This window comes from Haemorhous mexicanus, chromosome 28 (assembly GCF_027477595.1).
Source record: "Haemorhous mexicanus isolate bHaeMex1 chromosome 28, bHaeMex1.pri, whole genome shotgun sequence".
NCBI classification, from domain to species: domain Eukaryota; kingdom Metazoa; phylum Chordata; class Aves; order Passeriformes; family Fringillidae; genus Haemorhous; species Haemorhous mexicanus.
Window position 1 is genome coordinate 4,966,229 of NC_082368.1, and position 27,915 is coordinate 4,994,143.

At 45.9% G+C, this 27,915-nt stretch overlaps 2 protein-coding genes across 6 annotated transcripts; one reads left to right on the top strand and one right to left on the bottom strand.

Moving 5' to 3' along the window:
- Positions 1-815: 815 nt before the first annotated feature.
- CCDC47 (coiled-coil domain containing 47) lies at positions 816-11,405 on the bottom strand. 3 transcript variants are annotated; one of them, XM_059869549.1, is made up of 13 exons: positions 11,285-11,405; positions 8,726-8,991; positions 8,497-8,604; positions 7,487-7,661; positions 7,182-7,303; positions 6,556-6,621; positions 5,715-5,816; positions 4,761-4,871; positions 4,385-4,470; positions 3,618-3,676; positions 2,985-3,094; positions 2,645-2,812; positions 816-2,397 (listed from the first exon to the last, which is right to left on the bottom strand). In XM_059869549.1, exons 2-13 carry the CDS (start codon positions 8,984-8,986, stop codon positions 2,317-2,319), a joined length of 1,449 nt encoding a protein of 482 aa, XP_059725532.1. In that variant the 5' UTR covers positions 8,987-8,991; positions 11,285-11,405; the 3' UTR covers positions 816-2,316. The 3 variants fall into 3 exon arrangements, with proteins under 3 accessions (XP_059725532.1, XP_059725534.1, XP_059725533.1); XM_059869551.1 differs by having other exon boundaries at positions 11,234-11,368; XM_059869550.1 differs by lacking the exon at positions 11,285-11,405 and adding an exon at positions 11,072-11,189.
- On the top strand, positions 11,363-27,622 carry DDX42 (DEAD-box helicase 42). 3 transcript variants are annotated; one of them, XR_009489640.1, is made up of 19 exons: positions 11,363-11,495; positions 13,319-13,555; positions 14,156-14,306; positions 14,901-14,962; positions 15,979-16,015; positions 17,438-17,587; positions 17,790-17,894; positions 18,469-18,588; positions 18,967-19,143; positions 19,632-19,760; positions 19,989-20,088; positions 20,295-20,342; positions 20,811-20,908; positions 21,735-22,011; positions 22,479-22,705; positions 23,911-24,021; positions 24,514-24,615; positions 25,162-26,721; positions 27,450-27,622. XR_009489640.1 is itself a non-coding variant. In XM_059869547.1 (18 exons), the coding sequence occupies exons 2-18, from the start codon at positions 13,335-13,337 to the stop codon at positions 26,281-26,283; spliced, it is 3,237 nt and encodes a 1,078-aa protein (XP_059725530.1). In that variant the 5' UTR covers positions 11,363-11,495; positions 13,319-13,334; the 3' UTR covers positions 26,284-27,622. The 3 variants fall into 3 exon arrangements, 2 of the variants coding, with proteins under 2 accessions (XP_059725530.1, XP_059725531.1); XM_059869547.1 differs by having other exon boundaries at positions 25,162-27,622; XM_059869548.1 differs by lacking the exons at positions 11,363-11,495; positions 13,319-13,555; positions 15,979-16,015 and having other exon boundaries at positions 14,233-14,306; positions 25,162-27,622.
- The last annotated feature ends 293 nt before the right edge of the window (positions 27,623-27,915 follow it).

Consider the following 27,915-nt stretch of genomic DNA (forward strand, 5'->3'; position numbering starts at 1 on the left):
CTGAACGTGAGCCCATGTGGGCAGTAAAGCCAATGGCACCTGGCTTGTCAAAACGTGTGGTCAGCAAGGATTCACCCCCTGTGCCAGGCACTGGTGGGGCCACACCTCAAGTGCTGGGTCCAGTTCTCGTCCCCTCACTTTAAAAGGATACTGAGGGGCTGGAGAGTGTCCAGGGAAGGGAACGGAGCTGGAAAGGCTCTGGAGCCCCAGGAGGGGCTGAGGGAGCTGGAAAGGGGCTCAGCCTGGAGAAAAGGAGGCTTAAGGCGGGCCCTTGTGGCTCTGCACAACTCCTGCCAGTAGGGGACAGCCGGGGGGGTTGGGCTCTGCTCCAGGGAACAGGGACAGGAGAGGGAATGGCCTCAGGCTGGGCCAGGGGAGGCTCAGGGTGGACATCAGGAGGAATTTCTTCACAGAATGGGTTCTTAAACATTGGAACGAGTTGCCCAGGGAGCTGGTGGAGTCCCCATTCCTGGAGGTGTCCAAGGAACAACTCGTGGCACTCAGTGCTCTGGGGCTGGGTGACAAGGTGGGGATCAGGCCTAGGTTGGACCATCTGGGAGGTCTTCTCCAAACTAATCAATCCTGTGACCCTGTGGGTCCCTCAGAGAGTGCCCCAGCAGGGACCCTGCTGTGCCCACCTGCCATACAAACCCCAGGGGCAAATCCTCCATGGGGGCCCAAGGGGGACACAGCTCCTGCAGCCCTCCCCAGCAGGAACCAGCTCCTCCTGCTGCTTACAGCCCACACCAAAACTCACCAGCACAAAGGAGGCTTTCAGAGTCTACCAAATGAAAGGAACACTGAGACAAGCCAAGTAAAGCAGGAGTGTTTCAATTATATTTTACTCTTCATTAGATTGTTCATTTGAATGTTTGTAATACAAAATTAGCTGCCATGGCCCACAACTGGATGGGACTTCAGGAAAGCTGTCCACTTACTCAAAAGAGCACAAACTAGTATTTCCTTTCAAAGAACTCTGTGAAACAATAACATATTAATCTTTAAAGCTAAATAGTGCTAAAATTTCACATAATCTACATTAGTTTTGGTTTTAAATAATTTTACCAACCATTATAAAATTAATGTATTTGCATGTATCAGGTTACACACATTTGCATTTCAATCAGGGTGAAGTATCCCATGCTGGAACAAGGAGTTTAAGCAATTGCTGTTTCAACAGCAGCTAATTCTTATTGCCTCAGAACCAAGTTTCCATGAAGTATTGAACAAAAAAATGTAGGACATTGTTTCCCCACAAAACTGTTAAAAGTCTGTTACAAGCAACAATAAAATGCCTTCTGGACAGGAAGCATTTATAAAATGCAGAGCTCTCCCAGCGAAGTGCTTGCACAGGGCATTCACTTCATTCTTCCCATTTAGATTCAAAACCCTGAAGAGATCACTGACCAGATGAAGAGGACCAATATCCTCTGAAACGTTTCACTGGCTTGGGGAGATCAGGAATTGCAGGTACTCCACTAGATCTGGCTCCTGGCTGAAGTGAGCTGGGCAGCAGCTGCTGAGATCAGGAGAGAAGGGGTTGAGGCAAACTTGAACTTTTAAAAATACTGAAGGAAAGCTGGCTGAACTGCTAACTCACCATGCACTCACTCCTGAAGGAACACCGTGCTGACATCACAGATTCCAAACACACAAGTAGGAAACTGTCCATGGATTCCAGTCCCTTGGTTCTAACCATCTCTATGTTTTACACACAAGCCAACCATGCCCACAGGTGACCTAATACTGCTTCAGGCCTTTGTTTTTTTTTAAAAAAATGAAGATAAAAAAATCTTCTACTTCTATTAGGACTTCTATTCTACTGGGCTTAAATCCCTGAAGAATCCATACTGTGTATGGAAGGCTCTAAGAGTTGTGCCTTGATGCAAATAAATGCACACAGTAAATGTTTATTGTGCAGTTTGCCTCCCCCTAAGTTTTTCCCCTTTTCCCCTTTCCCTCACAATAACTAAAACCAAAGTTTAAAACCAAAGCATGAATATGTTACCAGCACACGTGGACAGGTTTACAATCTTCTGTTTTTAAAGAACAAATGACAAAAAGCATTCAAGAATATTGCAATTTTTTTTTTTAACAGACAAGTAGCAAAACTTTGTACCACCTGGAACAGAACTGCTGAGACAAAGCTCTCCACACATTTTGCTGTAATACTTAAATAAGTAACACCAATGCAAGAACTTTTCTCTTAATGGTTGCTAGTGTTCAAGGAATCAGAGGATGATGGAGTTACGTAGGTCTTTGTACCCTGTGAATTACAGTTCCACAGGTGGCACTGAGACACTTCTCACAGCACAGTCACATGGCTTTCACTTTGATTTGCTTCATCTTCATCTGCTTCTTCTCAAGCTTCTTCTGCTCACGCCGCAGAGCAGCTTCCTGTAGGCAAGGACAGGGATCTGAATCAACACAGGTGATCTCTTCAAGGACCAAGCAGATCCTTTCAGAACCAAACAACAAAGCCCTCCAGCACCGGGTTCACAGCTCACCGGGAGCCTTCGTGCGTTTCAGAAAGGAGCAGCAAAGAGAAATCAAAATTGCCACCGCTACCAGCCCTCCAGGCAGCCCTGGAGATCTCCCAGGAGGGATGTGCCAGCAGCCTGGACCAAGGTGAACGTGCCCTCACCTCCAGCCGCCGCTGCTTCTCGGGATCCTCTTCGTTCATGATTCGCTCCTTCTCCGCCCGTTTCTTCTCCTCCCGGCGGGACTGGGCTGCCTCCTGTCTCTGCACGTGAGTCAGCTTGAGGAAGTTCTCTTCCACCCGAGCCCTGTTCTTGTCAGCTTTTTGTTTACCCTTTGCACAGAGAAAAGCAAACACAGTTTGTACTGATTTCCCCACAAGCAGGATGCAGGATCTCTCTACCAGTCATACAGAAACAGAAGGATCCAGCGGATCCATAAGGGCCCAGTGGTAACGGTTCCAATTTCACACAATGTCAGAAGACACAAAACCAGGCACTACTTACTTCTCTGTTCAGCCTGAACTTCTTTGCTTTGTCAATGGAGTAGATAACCATGCTCATTAGAGGCAGCAAAGACTCCATGTCCTTTGGGGAAGTGTTGCCTGAACCAGGCACTGAAATAAAGAGTTCCTTGTTCATTCACACAGACTGGCAGTACTCATCTGCTTGCTGTGATGCTCTTCCCTTATGGCTCACACTGTTCATGAAATAAAGATGCTCTTATCCTGCTCTTTAGGAAGCTTCATTAGAGCTATAGGCTTCAATTCTGAAGAGATTTGAAGATCTATTCTTTTCTAGAATTCTCTCAACAGGCCACTTTTATTTCAAACCAGGGTAAACCAACTGAACCTGTGCAAGTTCAAACTGCAAGGCTTGTGGTTTAAAAACAAACCACCCTGAGAGAGAGGAGTGTGAGCTGAGGTCAATAACAGCAAGACTGAGTGTCCTGTTATCATGACAATGAGGTGCTCAGTCCCCAGTGTATTGCTACCTTCTGTTTATCAACCATGATCCTGCTAAATGCACTGAAATCACTCATCACATATTATCTTCCACAGGTGACAGATTGTGAGCGTGTGACTTACCCAAATTTAGCCACACACTCCCCCAGACACACACAGACAACAGAGCCCTTACCATTAAATGTAAACAAAAGTGTCTTTTTAGTTTCGGGCAGTTTTGTAAGTTGGCCCTCCCTGGAGGAAAGAAACAAGTGTTTGAAAAAAGTGAAGCAAAATACAAAGTAACTACCATTGATCTGAAAAACCATCAAGAATCAAAAGACACTTGGAGAGTACTTGAATAAAATAAACATTAAAAGCCTGGCTATAACCCAAAGTTAAGTTTCAAACTAATCAGATTCCAGAAGTGTTTTACCCAAAAACCTGAAGAGAAAAGACGTGTGAAAACATACAGCACCAGCCCCTCTAAATGTCAAGAGGGCATGCAAGCACTAAGAAGGCCTGTATATTTTGAATTACATTCAGCTTCACACACCCCCTTGTTGTTTAAACCTTGTTGTTTTAAAGATCTCTAAATATTTTAGGAGAACAAAATATTTTCTCAAGAGTTTAAGTATTCACTTAAATCCCCAAATCCCACATTATTCTAATGTGAAAATCTCAGGCCTACATTTCACAGATCCTCAACAACTGTAGTACAAGGTATACACATAAGCTGTCCTATATTTATATCAAAATATGTTCATTTATTTATATGCCTGTGAGCATAATCCACAGGCCTGTGCAAAAACCTACATGGTCATTCAGGTAAGACACATCACCCACCACTTGGCAATTCTGAAGCAGCCCCTGACAGCACCTCTGGACTAGGAGGCTCGGGGAAAAGCAGAGCTGCTGCCTGTGTGCTGCTGAGGCTCAGTGACAATCAGCCTTTATACGTACTCTTGCATAAGTTTTGGACCGGAGAACTGGTCCGAGAATTGGACAGAGTCAATCTTGTCAGCGTAGTGTGTGAGGAAATGGATCATCTGAAAGAGAAATGGGGGTTAGTTCTTCCCAACACCAATCCAGCTGCAGCCTACCCACTCCATAGGGGTTTGCCAGTTCCCTGCCCATGGCAGGGGGGTAGGACCGGATGATTTTTAAGGTCCCTTCCAACCAAAACCATTCTGTGTATCACTCAGGAAATTGCTGTGCCCAGCTTGCCACAGTGAAACTGATAAATACATGAATTTTCCCCTTTTAACTTCTTTAGAACATACAAGTTGTAAATGCCAGGATTACCAAGGAGTATTTGCATTAATTCATTCGAGTTTACCTTAGCGTCCATCATTCCCTCTGTGACCTCTCCCATCTCTGACAAGATGGCCAGCGAATCTGGAAGCCCATATTTTGCACCAGACTTAGGTTTATCACTGCAGAACTCACTCTGTTTCAAAGAGAACAATGCAAAAGAAAAATAAACACAGGCCTATAAGTATCTTATCAGACTGAACTGTTCTGGAACAGAGGGACCTCTAAAAGTACCTGAAAAGAAACAATAAAAAATACACTCACTCACTCATCCTGGCTGGGGACATTTCAAACAAAGTAAAGCACACAGCATCAACAGTCTTTAAGCTAGTATTTTCCTTCAGAAGTTAGCATTTTAAGGAAGAAGATAAAACAATTCTAATACATACATACTGGAGTGTTCAAAGTGGATTAAGGCATTTTGCTTACATTGTTTGGTAACAGAACAAAAACTGGCATCCTACCAACCACACATCATGCTATTACTTGAGAGAAAAGATTTTTTTAACATTACTTGTTGTCACTGGATTCTTTGCAAGCTCTACAATTCTTTTCATGGCTTGAACATATGGAAAATTTTAATTTCAGATCATGTAAAAACTGATGACTTAAACCTAAATTTTCCACATCACATATCACTAATTAGGTTTACTTTTCAATCCTTGAAGATATCTTTTGTGCAAATGAAATGAGGTGAAGTGACACTCATGTTTGCTGACAAAAATCTGCAGCCTCTCTTAAACCAACTACACCCCAAGAGAAAGGTGTAAGCTGCTTCCCACTGCCTCTTTCCCTGCAGGTGTGATGGAGGGAGCATTTCTGATGGTTGATTCCATTAGACTTTGATCTGTAAATGGAAATATCTTTTCCACACAAATTCCACCAGGTCAGTCACAGGTTTTCAGCTGTTCTCAAGAAAACAATTAATATGCAGATTAGATTCTTATATGCTATAATTTATCGACGTGCATGTACATACCAGGTCCTGCATCTCTTTCTGAAGTCTCACCAGTGCTTTTCTGGTTCCAACAGCAAACACATACGTGTCCATATCTTCATCATTCATTGTCACTTTTATTTGCTGTGAAACAGAATGTTATTAGCCCTGGTCAGATTTCAATGTCTGCCTGATACTTTGATTCCTAAGAACAAGGACTATGCAAGGACAGACACAGCTAAGAAAAAGGTGGATGATTCAAAGCTTTTCAGTATGTCTTAAAGCTTTTTAATTAGACTGAGCACACCAATCAGTATCATGCTGTAATGACAGTGACTAGAACAGCAGAGTTGTAAAAATAATTTGCAATTAAATATTTTGATGTAATAAATACAATTACAGATGTATGGGAAGAGTATTCACAGTGCACACAGTCACTGTCCTTCCAAATGTAACCTCTCTTGGCACTTATGCTCTCTAAGAGCAAGTTGGAAGGCAAAAGGTAACATTAAGAATATAACATCCAGACGAACATATAGGTTTACCAGTCCTATTCAGGCAGAGTGAACAGACAGATGAACAATCACTAAGTATTTCAGACTGTAAAATCTGACTTTTTATCAATATGACCTCTTGAATCATGACAGACTCACAAAACCACTTGAATGATAAAATCCACAGATAAACCAACTTCCAGTCATCAGCAGTTTGCATTTCACAGGCAGGAAAGAAATACAAACAATTCTTTGAGGTTGTTTCAATAGTTACTGAACTGGAAGATAGGGAATACTACAAAAATCACCTGGAACAATCAAAAGCAGCAGAGCAGAACTGAAGGAATGCAACAGTTTATCAGAGCTAATCTGAAGGGCTGAGTACGCACCACTTGGTCTGACGCCGGCCTCATCATGCGTGCCAGGACATTCAGCAGGTCCTGCCTCTTGAGAAACTAAAAACACAAGGTGGTAAACACAGAAAACAGCTCAACAGACAACACTAAAAAACTCCTTCCTAAGATCTAACCTGAGTTTTCCCCATGTGACCAATACAGCTCAAAAGCAGGCCCACTTTCTGCACTGCAGGAGTTTCTCAGGGTTTTGTTCCCTCAGGTCAGAACATGAACTGTGGGACTGTTCCAGCCCAGGTCCAGGGCTTCGTATTTGTCTTTGCTGTTCTTCCTTGGGATTCCTGCTGGCCCATTTATCCCTCTAAGTGGCAAATGGGCTCTTCAGCCTACAGTGACCTCTGTTCACCCTACACCTCTGGTTTTTATACTCTTCCTGCAAGCACTTGCTCTTTGGTGCCAGCTTTAAGGGGCAGAATACAGGTCTGTACAGACCTTCAGATGACCAGTTTTTCCTCATGTGTGTGTACTCAGAACTCTGTGTCTGAGTGTGAGCACAAAGGCCACACTATGGGATTCCATGTTGCCCACACAGGAATGGAAAAGCCTCTAGAACCTGACAACTGGTGACACGTAAACAGCACCACAAACTCCCTCATTCTTACCTTTAACTGGATGAGCATTCCTTCACAGCACACCCTTCCAGAGCACCACAAGTTATATATGTGTTCATTTTCTTGATTTAGTTTCCCAGTGCTTGTAGCTTCTTTATTAGTGCCATCATCCCCTGAGGAAAACCACAGTGAAAGAACCTCAATCTAAACTCACAAACTGAGACACCATAGTTCAACAGAAGGCTTACAGCTCACAATACCACAGTACAGAGAAGGATTCTCTACAGCCTAAATGCCAGACTAAACCCAGCTTTATTCAGATACTAAAACCAGATCCTTGTCATTATGGAACTCACCAACAAGAGCAAAGTTACTTTCTAGCAGCTCCCTGTGAGTGTTGAACCAAGCATGAGCCAGGCGGTTGTTTTTGTTCTTCCCAATGATGTAGTTCATGATGTAAGCCAGGAGACCTGTCACCATCAGGATCTCCATGTAATAACTCTCCCAGCTGTTCTGAAGGTGAGCAGGGACCTGTGTAAGGGAACAGAAGCTGTGATTTACATATTGAACACGTGGATTTTGTACACACAAAAATTTGGGAAATACAGGGTAGTGGAGAAGTTCCATCCCCAATACAGCAATAAGCTCCACAAAGGCAACAGGAGAGAGCTAAGCCTACATAAAGCACTTGGCTTACTGGGGCACAGTAATCATACAGGAAACAACTGATAGCAGCATTTCCAAAACACCTACTTAACAGAAAAAAAGTACTCACTTCCAAGTGAGCCTGGGCTAGCACACATCCCTCAGAGTAAACAGTCCAGCACTTCAATCCACTGAGCATCTGAGCTTGATACCCTGCCCATCACAGCATTATCTGATCATCATGCAACTTCTTTGTAAATCCAAACACCCAATGCCCAGGAACATTCTCAGGATGCCAGCAAGAGCCACAGACTGCATGGGGCAGTAGGGAAGCCTTGCTGACCTTGCCACTTCAGAGGGTAATTAGCATTCTGTGACCACCCTTGAGTCATAAAAGTACCCAAATGTTAATTTTCACTGCCAAGGGCAGCTATAATACCTAAAAAGAGATCTTAGGGGTAATGACAAGGCAGACCTTGAGCACCTGATTATTCTGTGAAAGATTATTTTGGGAGGCAAAAAGGTGATGCAGGGTGGGCAGAGAGATTGGCTTCAAAAACCAACCGAGCTGACAAGTTCTAATTTGACACTTAAGCCACAGAGAAGCTAAAAAAACACATTATGTTCATTGTTTAGTACCCCAGTGACATTCCTGGCATACTGTCTTAAGAAAATAAGTGATGAAACTCCAAATAGACACTGGATCAACAGTTATACCTACATTAACTATTGTTATGGGGTCTTTATTTTTGCTATGAGATGCATCTGGTTTCTCTTCATACCCTTCAAACTCCTCATCATCATATGGCTCACTCTCGGTGTCACCTTCCTAAAAGATGAAATCACAAACAGCATGAAAATCCAAAGCCCAGCAAGTAAAATCCAAAAAGAGAAAGAAAGGTGCAGAGACACTATTAGGAAACACATTGAGGAAGGAGGCAAGGACTTACCTGTGTGTCTGCATCATCAAAGTCTTCCTGATTTTCATCCTGACCTTCAAGCTCTACAGTGGCTTCTTCTTCATCATCTTCTGTAGTGATGATCCTCTGAGGAGACTCTGTGACTGTATCTTCACTCACATCTTCAAATTCAGCAAAGTCATTATCATCATATTCCATAATGTCATCTCCATCCTCAAATTCATCATACTTTGCCAAAGAAAAGCTCCATGGGATGAACAGGACAGCGATAAAAATATATAAATTCTTCATTTTCACTGGAAAAAAAAAATTAAATCAATCATTGCAAAAAGTCCTCATCAATTCTGTTACATCACACCTCCAGTAACCCCCAACCCAGAGTGCACAATTTGAAAACACTACGAGTCAGACCAGAGAGAGAAATAAACCCCTGCCTCATCTTGCCATCTTCTCTATAAAGAAGACTACTGGTACAAGAACAAAATAACTCTGAAGGAGAGGTTCTGCACTCTGTTCCTTGTGGCAGCAGCAAATTCACATCTGGCCACGCTGTTCAAATGAGCTGAGATGGAAAGCAGGGATGTTCTGCTACAAAACTGACTCTCCAATAGCATCTCCCAGCCAGCTCTGCCAGCTCACTTCCAAGACCACATTCTGTGTCTACAGTTGTTATTAATTAGCAATTAGGCACAGTCAGAGCATTGAATGTGTAACAGCAGCAGTAAATCTTAAAATGCACTTGATTCATTTAACAGCAATGCTCTGACAGCCTCTGCTAGTCCAAAAGTGCTCGTCTATGATTTTCTAGGCTGCACACTCAAAACTAAGTTCCCACAGTGTCCCATCATGATTTCTGCATAGAGACAAAGACCTTTTGCTGGAAGTTGTGCCAAAAAAAAAAAAGGAAGAGGGCAGATATTGCTTCCCAGAACAAAGGAGTAAACTGGGGCTCAGGAGCCCAGAGCTCTCCCCACATCGGCCAGAACCCTGCAGAGTTTTCAGTTCCCTTTGTTTTGCCCTCAGCTTCCTGTCTCTCTGCTTGAGTTCCAAACAGTCCCAACCTCCCCTTCAGGTTGGAGCACCTTCTCCAAGGTCCAAAAAAGGCAGCAACAACCCCTCAGCTGCACTTCACAACCAAGCACAGAGGATCAGCTGCATCAGGCTCTGCTGTCAGGCTCATTTTACTCCCTCCCGCAACCAGATCCGAGTGGGAACCTGAATGTTAATCAGAGTGTTCTCTCACAAACTTAGAATAGAAATAATTTGTTTCTAAATTTGACCAGCATTCCTCTGAGTGCCTTGTGCAGGGAACCCTGTTATGAATGACAAGGACGACTGAAATAAACACCTTTGTCAAACACTCCTCACTCCAACAAAAACCCGCACAGAACATGGTCACAGAACCTTAATCAGGATGGAAAGTTCAGCAAGGCCCAGGAATTTGGAACATTGTGAGGGAACGTCACAATTTTATGTGAATTTAAGCAGGAAAAAAAACCCCAAAATATTATTTCAATAGGACAGAATTTACACGCTGTTGAAAATGACAGGACAACAGAGCCACCTGCTCGACCAATCTCTAACATTTCACATTAAGAACTCCAAGACTATTTGAGCACATCCCCCTTCAGAAGACCCGACAATTCAAATAGCTTAATGCAAAATAAGCATCTGCAGCCAATTTGAAGAATACAGTTGAACCAGAGGTGGGTGAAGCTGGAGCACCCCCTTAGGTCAGAAATCTGTCAGAATGGCTTCCAAGTTCCAATTCCAGGAAGCAGAACATCCTCGGCAGGCCCTCCACGACCCACAAGCCACTGGCTTTCCCTTGCCAGAGGAACCGATTCATTCTCCAATTCCACACCGGCTGCCCAGACCCCACTGGCAAGAGAAACTACTTCCAACAACCCGAAGGCAAACACTGCTGCTGCTGCTGCCTGTGCTGCACATTCACCAGCTCGGGCTTGCTCAGTAGATCTCGAGCCTAGAGCCGAGCTCGGTGGCAGATTTTGGAGAAGCGCCCGTCCGCAGCAGGTCGGGCCCTGACCGTGACCCCCGCCCGCAGCGGGGACACCACCCTAGGTGTTCGTTATCCCGCCGCTCCAGGGACGCTCCCAGCTCCTTCCCGGAACACGAGCCAAGGTTAACAAGATAAAATCAGCGACCTGCCGCCCCCAGCCCCGCCGCCAGCCCCTCCCGCCCCGTAGAGCGCAGCACAGGCCGCGGACGCCCGGTGCCCTCGGCGGCAGGCTGCCCCTCCCGGGGAGCCTGCCGGTACCGAGCTCCCCGGAGGGAGCGGGCCCCGCCCGGCAGCCCTGGGGAGGTGGGAGCGGGATGTCCCGTCCGGCGGGGCGGCGGAGGCCGGAGCAGCGTTACCTGAGTCACGGGCCCGGCCCCCGCCCTCCGCTCCGCTCCGCTCCGCGCCCGCCGTACCGGGGCGCCTGCGCACTGCGGGCCCCGCCGCATGTGCGGGGGTGCGCGGGTACACACGCGTGAGGGGTGGGGGGGGCGAGCCCAGCTCTGCAGCGCGGGACCCACCCGAGAACCACCGGGAAAGCAGCGCGGTCCCGAGTTCGCCGCTGACGTTACCGTCTCTCGGTTTCGCTCCCGGAGTCCCGCTCCCGCCTTTGCCCGGTCCCACCGCCCTCACTCCCCGCTGCTTCACCGGCGGGCGGTGCGCGTGCGCCGGGGCACGCGCGGCCGCCGCGCGTCACTCACGCACAGTGCGTGGGCACGTCGGTGCGTCCGTCCCCACCCCCCGCCCCGGTAACCGGGGAAGTGGCGGCGGCGGCGGCTGCGGGTGAGTGCCGGGGGCTGAGGGAGGCGAGCGGGGCAGGGCCGGCCACGGCGGCGGATCCTTCCTCGCCGGCCTCTGGGGCCTTTCGCGGGCGGTACCCGCCCTAGCCGCGGCCTGGAGCGGGCGCGGGCAGCCCGGGCCTGCCCCGCACAAAGGGCCCGCCCCGCACCGCGGTTCCGCGGGCGGGAAGGGCCCCGAGCAGGGCCCGGTGTGCTGGGACAGCGCCTGCCCGCGGCTTCTGTGCCCCCGGCCCCGTTCCTGCCGTGCCCTGCGGAGGGCGGTCCTGGCGGGCGGGGGTCCCTCCGCCCTTCCCCCGTGGAACGGGAGCGGCCGGGGCGCATCGCGGCCGTGCCCGCGGATCTCGGGCGCCGCAGGCGGGGTCCGTGTCCCGCGAGTTCCCTCCCGCGGAACGGCGGCCACAGGGCAGAGAAGCCCTCGGGGTTTTCCTGCGTTCTCTGCGTCCTGTGGGAACCTCTCCGTGTTCGCTCGCTGCTGGCGAGTGGGCGAACTGACCGTGTTTTGTACTTTTGCTGCTGTATGGCAATAAAAAAAAGTGGTCCTCCTTATTTTTTGAGCTAGCGGAAGGGGGAAAAAGGTGGATAAGTACAATGAGGGAGAATTCTTACAATCAGATTTTAACTTAATAGTTTTCAAACATTCCCACTGTGCTGTGACAGCAGAAATGTGGTTCCACCTCTCACCCCTCTATTGTACTTTTTGATCTCCCAGTGCCACGGATCCGCAGGTGTAAAAGCTACAGGGTGTCAGGACAAGAGGGAAAACAAGACTCCGTGGCCAGCTGCTGCCATGGAGAGCTGAACAGCAGAGTTTCCCCCCAAACCTACTACTGAGCTTTGGTCTTGACTCGAGATTTATTGAGCAAGCCCCAAGTTGGTAAATGTTCAGCACAGGGACCAGCTGCACTATTTACCTTCGGATTGTTTTGAAGTTGTTTTTTTGCCAGTGAGTTCTGATCTCATTGAAGATTCTCAGTGTGAGGATTTGTTTAAAAAGACTTGTAGCCTTTGGACAGTCAGTTATAATGCATTGGAAAGCAGTGGCTGTCTTGCTCTCTTTCCTGTCTTACAGGTATGATTTGCTTGACCATACAGGTAGTTGAATGACTCAAGAATGGAAACTGTAAATATATTAATATATCAGTTCAGTCATCATCTTAGAAAATCAAGTTCTGGGCAGACACTGTTATGTGGAATGTTTAAAATATTGTTTGAAAAACAGAGATGGGGGAGCATATAAATACATTAGAGATGATATATATGGCTGAAGGTGGTTTGAGAGGCAAAGGGAGCTGGCTTTTGCACAGATGTGCCTGGGCTCACACGGGGCCTTGTGCTGCTCTGGGCCCGTTTCTCTGGAGGTTGCTGGCTTGCAGGAGTGAGGTATTGACAAGCCATGAAACACTTACAGATGGGACAGTGTGGGCATGCAAAATATGCACTGAGCTGCTTTTTCATCTCTTGTTCCTCCTGGTGTTCAAAGTTCTGGCCTCGGGTTTGTTTGTCTTAGACTGCAAACAGGACAGGTAACATCTTAAATGTGTGCAAGTAATCCTTGAAGGACATGACCTGTTCTGGAAGACAACCACTTCATTTTTATTCTTCTTTGGAATTGTGGGTATGTTCATACTACTGGCAAAAGACCAGAGCCCCATCCTTTTTGGGAAACAGATTAAACTCTTGTCACTCAGAGTTCCACAAGTCCCTGTGTCATGATTGCAGTGATCAGCAAACAAGAAAAATCATGCCAATTACCTGTAACTGCCTGAATCAGAAAGAGCATTAATTTGTCTTTTCTTGTTTTAACAGGTACATCGGGGACATCATGAATTGGAATAAGGGTGGACCTGGTACAAAGAGAGGCTTTGGGTTTGGTGGCTTTGCCATAACACCTGGCAAGAAAGAGGAGCCCAAGCTGTCTCAGCAGTCCCACAGTGCTTTTGGCACCGCCGGCTCCTCGGCTGCATTTGCCAAATCGGGGCCTCCTCAGCTGCCTTCCTTCTACAAAATTGGGTCAAAGAGAGCCAATTTTGATGAGGAGAATGCGTGAGTGCAGTCACTTCTTGTGTTTATGTAGCTCTAGATTTTAATGTTTTTATGTTTCTGAGGTTGGGGGAGGATCTGTGACATTTATATAAATAAATATGGAATAATATACTTAAAAGACTCTGAGATGCTACAGTAGCCTGCAGGAGCTTTCCTCCTTCAGCTTTCCCCTCTTGAGAACATATTTTATTCACTCTGTGGTCTTCTCAGAGTTGGAGCCAAATAGTATAAATTTGGGTGTCTTTTGCACAGGAAAATATTGGTCTCCACAGTTCTTCACTAACCCTTCTCTTGGCTGCATAAATGTATAAATAAGGCGGAGAAAGTTGGGATTATTCAGCCTGGAGAATTTTGGGGCTGACCTAATTGTGGCCTTCCAGTACCTAAGGGGAGCCTACAAGAAAGATGAAGAGAGACTCAATTTTATGATATCTCTTTGCCTTGCCATTGCTTTGAACTTTTAACATGAATAATTGTAAATAAATAAATCTCAGCATCTTCTCTTGTCCATGTGGGTGCCTTGACTCAACCAGAAACCATGAAAGACAGCACAGTGCTGCAAACCATGTGCTGACTGGGCTGTTGTTCACTTTTTTTCAGGTACTTTGAGGATGAAGAGGAAGATTCCAGCAATGTGGAATTGCCCTACATTCCTGCAGAGAATTCCCCCACTCGGCAGCAGTTCCATTCCAAATCAGCAGACTCTGACAGCGATGATGATCCTCTGGAGGCATTCATGGCTGAAGTGGAGGCAAGAGCCAGCTTGGGGAATGTTTATTCATTGCTGTGGCTGTCCCTGTGTGCAGTCAGGGGCAGCAAATGTCACTCAGGGCTTTGGCAGCTGCAGTCAAAATGCCACTTAACTTTGTGGTTTATGTAGGATGGTGTTAGTTAGACCTCAGAAATGGATTAGATAGGGAGTGGATGTGACTTACAGTAATTTGACTGTTTAACTGCTTTGAGGATGTTAGAACAATACAACATAGAGCTCTGCTTGTTTCTGAATATCAAACTAAGGTTCTCTGTGTTTTTCACTACCTAAATAGAAATTGTTTGTATTTATGATGAGCTGATTTTTAGCTACAGTTCTGTTATTAGTTGGATTCAGGAGGAATATGGGCAATTTATTTTTTCAATGGCACTGTCACAAGCTTAGAGTAATATATAAATTCAAAGGTACTAGTAGGAGAATTTATTTAGCATAAACAGATATGGAACAAGACAAATATTAGTTCAAGAAGTGTTGTCTCTGTGATATAATGGTTTAATCATTCAAGAACATTTTTCCCTTCCGTGTTTTACCATCTTGGTCTTTTTAACATGTGACAACTTTATGACCTGCTAGGATCAAGCTGCTCGAGACATGAAGAGACTCGAAGATAAAGACAAGGAAAAAAAGAATGTTAAGTAAGTTCTCTTTTATCATTCCCATGCCTGCCTGTGTCTTGTGTGGTGCTCACAGAATTCCAGTGCATTTTGTTGATGATGGTTGTTCATTAGGCAGTGTAGTATATACCTAATAAACATCATTAACCTGTGCATGAGGTGCTGTGGGTAATGATTTGTGCTGTAAGAATGGGATAACAGGGAAGAATCCATGGCAGCATCCCATGGCAAACTGCAGCAATACTGAGAGTTATCCCCTGCCAGAAGCCTTTCTAGGTCACAGAAATTGGGGCAACGTGTGGTACTCCTGCCACTTTCCAGATCAGCCTGGATAGTTTTTCTGCTTCCCACACCCTTGGAGAGATCAGAATGGTTTAGCTTAAAATTGCATTTTTGTGAGCAAAGTAAGTCAGTGCTGCTGTACCTGGACTGCTGGAGACTCTTCTGAGCTTGGCCTAGGTGTTAGACATTAAAGCTGATAGATTAGGTGGCACATGATGATCGGGGATTACATTTGGAGTTTAAAACTGTTTAAATTCGTGCAGCTTATCTGTTTTGACTAAGGAAAATAATTATGCTGTTGATTCTTGATAGAAATGTCAGATATGTTGGTAGAAGTTGCATTGCTTGGGGTTGATCAGATTATACATGGTCCTGACACAGAACACCGGATCCAAATCACCACCTGGGGAAGTTCTGAACTGGATTTGCACTTCCTGGCTCATATTCCTCTTCAGTTATGGGACTTCTGTAGCATCAAGAGCTTAGACCAGGATGATCTTTGATGTGGCTTCTGCTGGGAAGATGGAATCCTAATCTTTCAGTCTCAGTACTAGAAGTAAAGAGAAGTCTTTGCAGGGTCACTGCTATGGTTGGCACCAGCTATGAAAACTCCATGGGTTGGGAATATAAATGTTGCCCTGTTGATAGTGTTGTGTCTTCCACGAAATCTGGAGCTCAGCACTAATCAAATGAAACTATTGAGCTGAGTCTGTGGAACACTTGCAGGGAAGTTTTTTCTCCGCTTGTTTTTCCAGGGGTATTCGAGATGACATTGAAGAGGAAGATGACCAAGTGAGTTCCTATGCAGTCTTTCTATCTTCTTTTTTGTTGTGTTGTATTTTTTAACTTTCCCTCTCCAAACACCTAACTCCTAGGGACAAACAAAATTCCAGTGTCATTCACAGTATCTGGACAATTCAGCAGGAAGCTGTAGTGGTTACCCTGCTCTCTGCCCTTCCAGGTGTTTTAAGAAGAGTATTAGGCAATTGCATTCACTGAAGATTTCTTTCAGTCAGTTTGAACTTCAGTTTCCTGTACAGATTGTCAGTGCCTGAGGATCTTACACCTTGCAATTAGCACACTCAGCTCCAGCAGACACCAGGGAGAGGCTGTTGGACTGTGGAGGGTCCTCACAGTGAAATGTGGGGTCTGTTCAGGGCAAGAATCAGGCTTTTTGATCCCTGTTTTCAGAGGAGCTCCAGTTCTCATTGAGCTTTATAACTATCACTGTAGAAAATACTTGATTTCAAAATGTACCTTCCTACTGAGTTGTAGGTACTAACAGTTGTGTTACTTGCATTAGTGCAGAGCTTGGCAGGGTTGTCTGGCCTTGGGGGCCTCTGCTTCCAGTGTGGTGGGTGTAGCTGTGCCAGAGTTGGAGCAGGGGTGACTTTATGCCTGGGGGCAGCTGCTGTTCAAGTGCATTGTGTGCATAGCTCTGTGACCGAGGAATAATTGGCCAGAAAAATGAAAAATCCAGATGAGTATATATGTATATTTGTAATTGAGCCTTGCTTTGCACATCTGATCTTAGATATTTGCTTCAAGTCAAGCAAGACTGGTGTTTTCTCTATGAGGAAGTGTCACACTGGTGTGCCAGTGAGAATCTGAGAGACACAAACATCTTTGTGAGCTGTGAGGATGGCACGTGACAGGGTGGCAGTGTCTTAACTCAGGCTTGTCTTGAAGGACTCTCCTGAAATATTTTCTTTCACATTTGTTGTTGACTCTCTCAATGAAAAATAGCTGTCTCTTCATTTCCTGAAGTCTAGTTGGGGAAAGTAAAGAAACTATCTTTGGCATAGCATTTTTTAAAAATCAATATCATATGCTTAGTAACGATGTGTTTTCTGGTTAGAAACCTACAGTGTTTTGTGCTTTGTTCCTGTGGAAATAATAGATTCTTCTATTGGTAAACATTACAAGACTTGGTAGAAGGAGTTGTTAAACAGACACAAGAGAAGTTTGGCTTTTAGGAGCATTTTGTGGTGTAGCTGACACTGGAGTTGTTTTCTTCATTTATACTTCTTGTCCTTCAGGATGTGTCTGTTGGTGATTATTAGAAGAATCAGTTCTAGTGGAAGTAGTTACCTTTTTCCTCAGTGGTGGGTGTGGAAGCAAACAGCCACTTAGCACACACATCACATCACACCACCAAGCAGAAGTGCTTTTGCATCCTATTGTGTGTGAGTTTGCTGATCTGTTTTGCTGCAGGAGGCGTATTTTCGCTACATGGCAGAGAACCCCACTGCTGGTGTGGTGCAGGAGGAGGAGGAGGATAACCTGGAGTATGACAGTGATGGCAATCCCATTGCACCGTCCAAAAAAATCATTGATCCTCTTCCACCTATTGACCATTCAGAGGTAGGAGGGACTTCTGTTCTCTTTTGTTCTGTTTGAAAAGCAGGTGCTGAGGAGGCCTCTGTAATATTTCAGTGCTTTCTTATAAATTTCCTTGAAATGGCTTAATTTAAGCAAATGTTCTCCCAGACAATTAAGAACTTTACCAAAAAAAAAAAGAATCTTACGTCTGGACTAAGTGAGTAATGAATTAATTGCATTGCAGATTGAATACCCACCATTTGAGAAAAATTTCTATGATGAGCATGAGGAGATCACCAGCCTGACCCCGCAGCAAGTGGTGGAGTTACGGCATAAGCTGAATCTCCGGGTAAGCTGGGCACAAACTGCTCTCCCAGCAGCTTTGAACTCCCTTTCAGCTTTGGACTATCTTAGTTTAAATGAAGATTTTCACTGGGAGCTCCAGCTTTTGAATCCAATCCTCTCAGACACCTGCAGTGACGTTGATTTCTTGGAGGTCTCCTGTGGATTTGTGAAAGTGGGCAGTGAGGAATGCTACTTGGACTAAAGACCTCCAAAGCTGGGAGTTAATTCCTGCATCTATTTCCAGTTTTAGTTCTTTGCCATTTCTGACATGTTTGTGGGGTGACCTTCTGTGAAGGGAATTGTTTGGGGTAGAACACCAGTTAAGCACAAGGAGGTAAAAACAATGTTTAGTAGCTCATGGTGATTGACAGATAATTAAATTTCTATACCTGAAAGTCTTATTTACACAACACATCTGGAATTTGTACCCAGTTAAATTTAATGTCCACTGAAAAAATATAATTCTTTTTCAGAGGCAGAGAGACCATTTTTTGTTGTTGGTTTTTGGTTTTTTTTAACAGATTGCTCTTTGTTTTTCTCTCACTGTTCATGAACAAAGATCTTTTTCTCTTTCCAAGGTCTCCGGGGCTGCTCCTCCAAGGCCTGGCAGTAGTTTTGCTCATTTTGGGTTTGATGAGCAACTTATGCATCAGATTAGGAAATCTGAGTATACCCAACCCACTCCAATACAATGTCAGGTGAGTGTTGTTGCTTCTCAAACTTGTAAAGAGAAAGAAAATAACACATGCAGAGCTCCCTCATCCACATGAGGAGGAGACAAAAGCAATTCTAGTTGCCTGCAGAGTGCGTTTTTCTAGAAAAATCACTTTGGTATTTTTTAAAAAGAAGTTTGGCCACTTTTTTCCTTGGTGAATGACCACTGTAAATATATCCACATTCCTTTTTCATTGTTTGTTTTGGTGAACAAAGAACATTCAAGTGATGTCTCTTGCATAGAGAAATGTATGAAAAGTTCAGGGGTTTTTTGAGTTGGGCTTTCCTTGTTACCTGAGTTTTCCTGTTCTGTACTGTACTAGACTGGTCATAATGTGGGCTTAGAATCTCCTTGTTTTTAGGGTGTTCCAGTGGCACTAAGTGGCAGAGACATGATTGGGATAGCCAAGACTGGAAGTGGGAAAACAGCTGCTTTCATCTGGCCAATGCTGATCCACATCATGGATCAGAAGGAGCTTGAGCCAGGGGATGGTCCCATCGCAGTGATCGTCTGCCCGACCAGGGAGCTCTGCCAGCAGGTAGGTGTGTAGCATTCCTGGATGTACCAGCCAGCCTGCTTGGAGAAGGAGGCAAAATTCTTGGCAGAAATGATCAGATAACATCAGGAAAGTATTTGAAAAAACTGCTTTGTGCGTGAGTAGCCTGGGTCCAGCTCACAGCTCTTTCTTCCCATTGTTTTCTTGAAGAATCATGACTAACCTAAAATTTTAAATTTTTGCACCGTGCTCCTGTATTATTTTTAGGTATAAGAATGCTGTGTATGCATTGTGACAAATTGTATGTGCAGAAGGATAGAGCCTGCAGGTTAAATTATTACTGGATGCCTAAGTAGGTTTCTAAGTTACTGGAAATTATCCATATGTGTCGAAGTATTCACCCCTGAGGAGTTGGGGATCATTCATTGAGTTAGTAGCTGAAGAGTGCATTTCAGGCTCCAAGCTGCATTTCCAGGGTAGGTGTGTTGTCTCAGAGGTGTCTGATGTGAGCTGTGCTGTGTCACCCTCAGATCCACTCCGAGTGCAAGCGCTTTGGCAAGGCCTACAACCTGCGCTCCGTGGCCGTGTACGGAGGAGGGAGCATGTGGGAGCAAGCCAAGGCCCTGCAGGAGGGGGCAGAGATCGTGGTCTGCACACCAGTAAGTACCTGTGGGCACCAAAACCTGAGTTTTGCACTGTTCAGCCTGAAAAAAAGTTGTAAGAATCTGTTCCTATGATGTGAATATTGACACTCAATTCTAGACTGAAGCCTTGAGATGTTTTCTGCTGTAAGTCTCTGGTAAGTCAGGATGCAAAGGAGCTAGGTGGTTGTATATATAAACATGTTTTTAAAGGTGCTTTAAAAACTTGGAGTTTTTTCTTACTAGGGTCGTTTGATTGATCATGTGAAAAAGAAAGCTACAAACCTGCAGAGAGTCACTTACCTCGTGTTTGATGAAGCTGACAGAATGTTTGATATGGGGTTTGGTACGTATTGAACCAAAGTCACTGTTTTGGAAAGCACTGGTGCCCAGTCCCAGCTTAGGGGGGGTCTATAAAATTAAATAGGGAGTGAGAAGCACTCATTCTTTCTGTGATTATATGTTAAATAAAGCAACAAAACTGCAGTTTGACTTAATATTTCTAAACAATGAGTTTACAGGGTTGATGAGAGCATTTCTTCTCCTCTGCAGAATACCAGGTCAGATCAATTGCAAGCCACGTACGTCCTGACAGACAGAGTGAGTATACAGTGAGTCTGGAGCAGAGCTTGGATTTCCAGTTCTGGACACAGCCACGCCAGGAGACTTGTGCCAAAGTCCACTGGTGTTATTCTGAGCGTGGGCTGTTGGGAGGGCATGTGGGCATTCAACTCATCTCTCTGTAATCCCTCCACCAACTGCACTCAGAGCAAAGATGATTAGCTGAATTCATGTTCATATGCCTTGAAATTCAATGTTCTGAGGTGCTATGAGAGAAAGTTGACAGCAGAGCCCTGTTTTATCAATATTTCAGATGCTATGAAATGTGTTTCCATTTTGTGGTATTCTAACAGTGGTCGGTAATTTCCATTAGAACCCATAAAACCTCAGCTTCAGTTCACTGACACTCAGGAATCCAGCTCCTCCTTCACAACATCTGTGCAGTGTTTTTACAGTTCTGAAAGGAAGTTTCTACTTCAAGGCATTTGAAGCCTGTTTCTCTTCCAGCCCTCTTGTTCAGTGCCACGTTCCGTAAGAAGATTGAGAAATTGGCTCGGGACATTCTGATCGACCCAATTCGGGTTGTGCAAGGAGACATTGGAGAGGTAATCCCATAATGCTTGAGACACTCAGAGCAAGGAATTGTTCTGTTTCTGTTCTCTGAAATTTAAGTTAAACTGCAAGAATCATCATTTGTAGTTGGTTTAAAATAATTTGTGCTTAGCAAAAATAGAAAGTTTTAGAAATAGTGGGTTTCTATTTTTATCTTGTTGACCTTTCCATCGTGGTGGTTTATTTTTGTTATTAGGCTGAATCAATGGTTGTATCTCTCAGTTTTATCTCAAAAGCATAAACAAAGCCATTGCAACTTCTGCAGCTAAGAATTTGAAAGTTAAAATCTCTGTCCTGTGGTTTCCATGGGAATGTTGATGCTGGACTTGCTTGACAGTGACAGCTGAACTATCAGCAGGCTGGGATCTGGTAGGAAGCTGATGAAGTGGGCAGATATAAACTTGCTGGGAAGAAACTTTGCTAATAATATATTGAAACTGTTGAGAAATTTCACAAGATGCCTTGAGAACATCCTTCTTTCAACCGGTTCTCTGTATTTTTTGGTTTTTACATCAGGTCCCTTTATAACAAAAGAAATAACTTCCTGAAGTGCCTTCTTTCTGGGAAAAATTTTCCTTGATTTTACTTAAGAAAAGCACCAGCTTTCACAGCTCAGACACAGGGCCTCTATTCATTGATCTAAACTATTCCTGTATAATGGGAGCATCATCCTTGTAATATTAAAATGTGTCAAAATTAAATCTGCAAGAGAAAACTTGCAGGTAGTGCTGTAAGCTGCACTGTACTGTGATGCAGAATGTGTGGGAAATCTGTGTCTTGCCCCCACCTCCCTGACTCTGAGGACATTTCTGCCCTTAGGCAAATGAAGATGTCACTCAGATTGTGGAGATTTTTCCCTCTGGGCCCAGCAAGTGGAACTGGCTGACGCGGCGCCTCGTGGAGTTCACGTCCTCCGGGAGCGTCCTCCTCTTCGTCACCAAGAAAGCCAACGCAGAGGAACTGGCCAATAACCTCAAGCAGGAGGATCATAACCTGGGGCTGCTCCATGGGGACATGGACCAGAGTGAGAGGAATAAAGTCATTTCGGAGTTTAAGAAGAAGGGGATCCCCATCCTGGTAGCTACTGATGTGGCAGGTATGTGACCTTCTGGAAGGCAGCTCAGACAAGCTGTGGGTATCAGCAAAGGCAAGCATGTTTTAGGGGAAGGCAACCAGGTTGGCTTCTGCACCTGCAGGACACTGTGGTCCGGGTGCTTTTCAGAACCATGGAATATCCTGAGCTGGAAGGGACCCACAGGGGTCATGGAACCCAACTCCTGGCCCTGCACAGACACCCCCAAGAGTCTCACTCTGTGCCTGTGCAGTACATGGCATTAGCAAGGGAGGTTATTTTTAGTCTCTTAATGATGCCTAAATTACAGCCTGACATTTTTTAACATACAGAAAGAAAAGCTGTGTCTTAAGGAAGTGGTTGCTGTTCATTCATCAGCTGACATTCCTTTTGCCTGCAGGACCAGAGCAGGGTGATACCCTGGTACCAGAGGCATTGCTCTGAGTTAATTGGGATAATGACACTTCCCACCACGTTGCTCTTTCTTCCAGCTCGAGGGTTGGACATCCCTTCCATCAAGACTGTCATCAACTACGACGTGGCTCGGGACATCGACACCCACACGCACCGGATCGGCCGCACCGGCCGCGCGGGGGAGAAGGGAGTGGCCTACACCCTGCTGACCCCCAAGGACAGCAACTTCGCTGGTGACCTCGTCAGGAACCTGGAGGGTGCCAACCAGCACGTCTCCAAAGAGCTGCTGGATTTGGCAATGCAGGTATGAACCAGCAAAACTTGAGGTGAGGGAGTTTCGCTCCAGATTCAGCACAAAATCAGCCAGCTCATGTTGCTGGCTCCATCATGTGTTAGCAGTGACCTTTTGGGGATCTGTCCTGGTTTAAAGTAGGTTTCCTAGTGGTTTTAATGGCCTCTGAAAGAATCCATGAAGATTTTGTAACACAGTAGGTGATCTATTTTGGGGCCAGGCACTGCCTAGGAAATTAGGAGCTGTAATCTGCTGATGCCAGCAGAGCATTCCAGTGTCTCGTTACAGTCAGATTTATAGCAGGCACCTGGGAGATGCAGCTTGGTTGAAAGCTAAACTAGAAAACAATTACAGGGACATTCCCTCTGTGAAAGGGTTGTTGCTTGATCATTCCACCTGCTTGGCAATGCTCTCTGGCAGGTTTGCTATATATAGGCATGACAGGTAGCTGCAGCAATTGTGTCTGTGCCACTGAACTTATCAACTCTTTACTTTCTGGTCTTTTGCTGCCTGTATAGCTGCAAGAGAGCCCAGGCTTTTTGGCAACTCCCACATTCAGAGATGGATTAGCAGGCCTGTGGACACATTAGCAAGTAGCTTGGACAGCAGCTGCCAAAAGTAAATTTTCTGACAAAGGCAGCATTTTCAGAAGGGATGGAATTAGTGAGACAAAGCTCCTCTGACTGCCTTGAGAGGAGCATGTAGGAAGCCAACTGACTTATTCACATTTGGAGAGACTGTAAGGCATAAAAAGAGGTGCAGCCAACTATTATTTAAACACCTGGAAACAGCAGGTCTGGTTGGGCTGACATTTCTCTGGCCACTGCTTGGAACAGAAAGTTTTGCTGACAGACCCTCCTTTCTCCTTAGCCAAGCACTGGGCTAAGTCAGTGAAACCAAAGTATGAGCAAGAGCAGAGCTCCCAAGTGATGGCATTGGAAACTGTTTATTCCTGGGTTTATTAGAATGCAAACCCCCAAAACCTTAACCTGAAGGAGAGTTGAAGGTGTAAAATTAGCTTTCATGGAAAGCATTTGTAACTCAAAGCATCAGACCCACATGGCACAACTGCCTACAGCAGCTGTGTGGTTAAATGGAAAACAGTATTTACATTTCTCTTTTGAAATGCTCAGTATCCCTTTTTTCTCAGCCTCATTACATGCATTTATGAAGCTTTTTATTCCCTGTGTTGAGAAGCACTTGTCCCTCTCTTACAGAACCCGTGGTTCCGGAAATCCCGTTTCAAAGGAGGGAAGGGCAAGAAGCTGAATATTGGTGGTGGTGGCTTAGGGTACCGTGAACGCCCTGGGCTGGGCTCAGAAAATGCTGTAAGTAGAGATGCTGAAGAGGTTCACACATTCTTGGAACTTTTTCACTTAGTATTGATTAATCTTTAATTTAAAAAATCTTGCTACTGGATTACAGTGTCTGCTTTAGAAGTTCTCATAGCTCAGTGTCTTTCAGAGTTAGGATCATATATCTCAAGTGAAAGTCTCCTGTGCTGTTCTTCTCTTGTTAAGAGCTGCTTTTTTTTAGAGCTAGAGTGATCCAGAAGGTTTGGAGATTCCTCATAAAATAGACTGTTGCTGTAAAATAAATGCTAATAAATTACTTCAAAATTTCCAGCCATTTCCAACCTGATTCTTGGCAGAAAAAAAAAATGGAGCAAACTGTTCCACTGCTCAGGGCTCTCCAGAAGTCTGTCATCCTTAGTGGATGTATTTCCTGAGTGCAGGGAGAGGATAGATGTGAGCAGTGGTTGAACTGAGTGTGTCTGTGTGGGATAAACCTCTGCAGTTGCCCTTTGTGTTTTTGCACAGGACCGTGGAAACAACAACAGTGTGATGAGCAACTATGAGGCCTACAAGCCATCCACAGGGGCCATGGGGGACAGGCTGACAGCAATGAAAGCAGCTTTCCAGGTTGGTTCCCTGCTTGGACTCCTTTTCTCCCCTGAAAATGCAGCAGCCCTGTTATTTCAGGGAAGTTGAGGGTGGTGGTTGTGGCTGTGTCACTTGCAGCACACTCAGCATGGCAGTCCCAAGTGGTGGAATTAGGTGCAGGCTGGACTGAACACATTTGCACAAATTTGCCAAACTTACTTTGTTTTCTGCTGCCTCTTTGCTCTTTTTTCTTTCTGGATTTTGCACCTGGGCTTGATTCTGTGGAGGTTTCTTTGCAGCAGTAGTGTAATTGCAATCAAAAGGGGAAACAGGAGCTCTTTCTCTTCAGTGTAAAAATTAACCCCACAATGTAAGAATTCCCTTGTTAGTGTTGTCTGGTAGGAGGTGTCTGTTACTAACTGTGTCCATAAGCACAGCAGGAATGTAATCACTCCAAGACTAACTTTTCCTAGGAGTTCTGCTGCCCCAAAATCCAGGGTGGGCTTGTGAACGCACAATGACTCCATGTTCTGAGGGGCAGCACAGAACCAAACCTGCTCTCTCTTGTCTCTCCCTTTCCTGCAGTCCCAGTACAAGAGTCACTTTGTTGCTGCAAGTTTAAATAACCAAAAGACTGGGAGCTCTTCCGCTGGTGCCAGCGGCTGGACCAGCGCCGGGAGCCTGAACTCCGTCCCGACGAGTTCAGCGCAGCAGAACGCCGCCAATGCCGAGAGCCCCATCGCGGCCACGGCGGCGGCCAAGGGCGTGCCGGGCTTCACCAGCACGGGCAGCCTGAGCAGCGTGCCCCCCTTCCCGAGCGCCGGAGCGCCGGCCTTCAACAGCGCCAGCGCCAACAGCCGCGAGGGCGGCGGCAGAGAACGGTACAACGACAGCCGGAACAGCCGGCACGGCGAGGCCCCGCGGCGCCCTGAGAGCGGCGGCGGCCGCGGGGAGGGCGGCGGCGGTGGCCGAGGGGAGGGCGGCGGTGGCCGAGGGGAGGGCGGCGGTGGCCGAGGGGAGGGCGGCGGTGGCCGAGGGGAGGGTGGCGGCGGTGGCCGAGGGGAGGGCGGCGGTGGCCGCTTCAACGAGGGCCAGCGCTTCAATGATGGCCAACGCTTCAACGATGGCCCACGTTTCACTGAGGGCCAGCGCTTCAACGATGGTCAACGCTTTAACGAGGGTCAGCGCTTCAATGATGGTCAACGCTTCGGTGATGGTCAGCGCTTTAATGAGGGCCAGCGCTTTAACGAGGGCCAGCGCTTTAACGAGGGCCAGCGTTTCAGTGATAGTCAACGCTTCAACGATGGTCAGCGTTTCAACGAGGGCCAACGCTTCAACGAGGGCCAGCGCTTCAACGAGGGCCAGCGCTTCAATGATGGTCAGCGCTTTAACGAGGGCCAGCGTTTCACCGAGGGCCAACGTTACAATGAGGGCCAGCGTTACAACGAGGGCCAGCGCCACAGCGAAGGCGGTGGCCGGCACGCTGACCCCTCCCGGCACGGTGACGGCCGCCACGGCGACGTCCATCGCCACGGCGAGGGCCGGCACTTCACCGACCTGCCCGGCGGCAACCGCAACAACGGCGACAGCAGGAACAGCGAGAGCAGGAATGGAGAGAACAGGAAGGAGGCCAACAGCCGAGACAAGACAGATGGCTTTGCTGTCCCAGAGCCCCCAAAACGCAAGAAGAGCCGGTGGGACAGTTAAAAGCTGGGGGTTCACAGCCTGGAATCTCTGCAGGTAGTGTTGTCGTTTTCCAGAGGATTTCTTGGGGTTGTTGGTAACTGGTTGTTGAGCAGCTGGGGCAGGGGAAGGAAACCATGAGAACCCCCGTGCAAGTTCATCTGCGGACAGATTCACCCGAACGAAGTGCACACAACACTTAGTGAAAGAAATCGTTTTGATAAAGCTCCCTGGGTTCTGCTTTGAAGCATTCAGTGCTCGAGTGACTCTGCTGGATTGAAACAGATCCTCTTGACAAAAAGAAGCTGTTCCACATCCTTGGAACATTAAGAAACTTGTCCATAGAAGTATAAATTAGTCTTTTCTTAACCAGCGTTCACATTTACAAACCAGTCCAGTCCACCTAGAGATGCTCAGGACCTGCCTGTTAGACATTAATCTTGCAGCAGTTTGGTCAGTATGGTGAGTTCTTCCTCCATCTCCTTTTCACATATTCTCCCCAAATAATTTGGTCTCCAGGTTACCTCTCCCCCCATCAGCTAAGAATGTATCAATTTGCTTTGCTGAAGGTGGGGCAGAGCAAGTTGGTTTCATTGTTTTGGGGGTTTTTTCTTTGGTTTTTTATTTTGGTGTGTGTGGAGCTGTTCCAGGGATCCTTCTCCATCCCAGCAAACCACAAATTCACTTGTAGTGTAGGTTGGACTCCCTGGCTTGTTTGTGGTCAGTACTTTAATTCCAATCCCATTGCCCAGATATTTTTTTTTTTCTTTTGAAGAACCTTCTGTTTTCTAATATCCTTCATTCTGGTGGAAGCCTGCATAGCAAACCTGTGTCTCTGCTGTGCCTATGCACCCTCTGTTCTGAGAGGGTTGAGTGCTTTCTTCAAATTAAAAACAAAAAAGGGAAGACAATGTAGATAGACCACAACAATCAGAGGCTGGAGCCCCCCAGGAAGTGTGGCTGAAGGAAGAAGATTCAGAAATTCAGGGATCTGTTGCTCAGAAGCCTTTAGGGAGAACTCATAAAACAATTAATGAAAAGAAGCAGCTCAAATCTGGCCTTGTTTTGGACACATGTAGTAAATCTGTAAAATCTTACTTGCCCATTTTTAACTCATTGTGTGTATTCCCATTTTTTAACTTTTTTTTTTCTTTTTTTTTTTTTTTTTTTTTTCTTTTTTTTGCCACAAGGTAGGGAAGAACTTTTCAGTTGGGACATGTCAGCACCCACCGCTGGCTCGTTTCCACTGGAAGATGTACCAGAAGCTGTCAGGGTTTTGTGACATTGTGATGTTTTCTTTATCAGCTGGCTGTGCATTTACTTTCTGCTTGCTCTAGTAAATGTTTTATTACTGGTACAAAAATATGCAGCATGTGCTTTTTATTCTCCTCTTCCTTTGGCTGCCCTGATGTGCGAATGGAGAACTGACAGTCTGGAGATCTGACTGTGTCTGTCTCAGCAGAAGTTGTGGATTGTAGTTGGTAAAATACTTCCTGTGGTTTTTCTTAGTATCTTTCGCCCCAAAATGTTTCACAAACCCTGTTTTAACTTCAAGGTCTCCTTGGAAATAGATTTTCCTCTGCTTTATAAGAGGAAAAGATACAACCCAGGACATGTGATTCATTTCCCCCAGCTTTTTGTGGGGTCATGGGCAGA

Coding starts and splice junctions, on each gene's coding strand:
- CCDC47 (XM_059869549.1), bottom strand. CDS start 8,986: ATGAAGAATTTATATATTTTTATCGCTGTCCTGTTCATCCCATGGAGC. Junction 4,471..4,760: donor AGGGAATGATGGACGCTAAG/GTAAACTCGAAT, acceptor TTTCTCTTTCAG/ATGATCCATTTCCTCACACA. Junction 2,398..2,644: donor AGAAGCAGCGGCGGCTGGAG/GTGAGGGCACGT, acceptor CCTTGCCTACAG/GAAGCTGCTCTGCGGCGTGA.
- DDX42 (XM_059869547.1), top strand. CDS start 13,335: ATGAATTGGAATAAGGGTGGACCTGGTACAAAGAGAGGCTTTGGGTTT. Junction 22,012..22,478: donor GGTAGCTACTGATGTGGCAG/GTATGTGACCTT, acceptor TCTTTCTTCCAG/CTCGAGGGTTGGACATCCCT. Junction 24,022..24,513: donor GGCTGGGCTCAGAAAATGCT/GTAAGTAGAGAT, acceptor GTTTTTGCACAG/GACCGTGGAAACAACAACAG.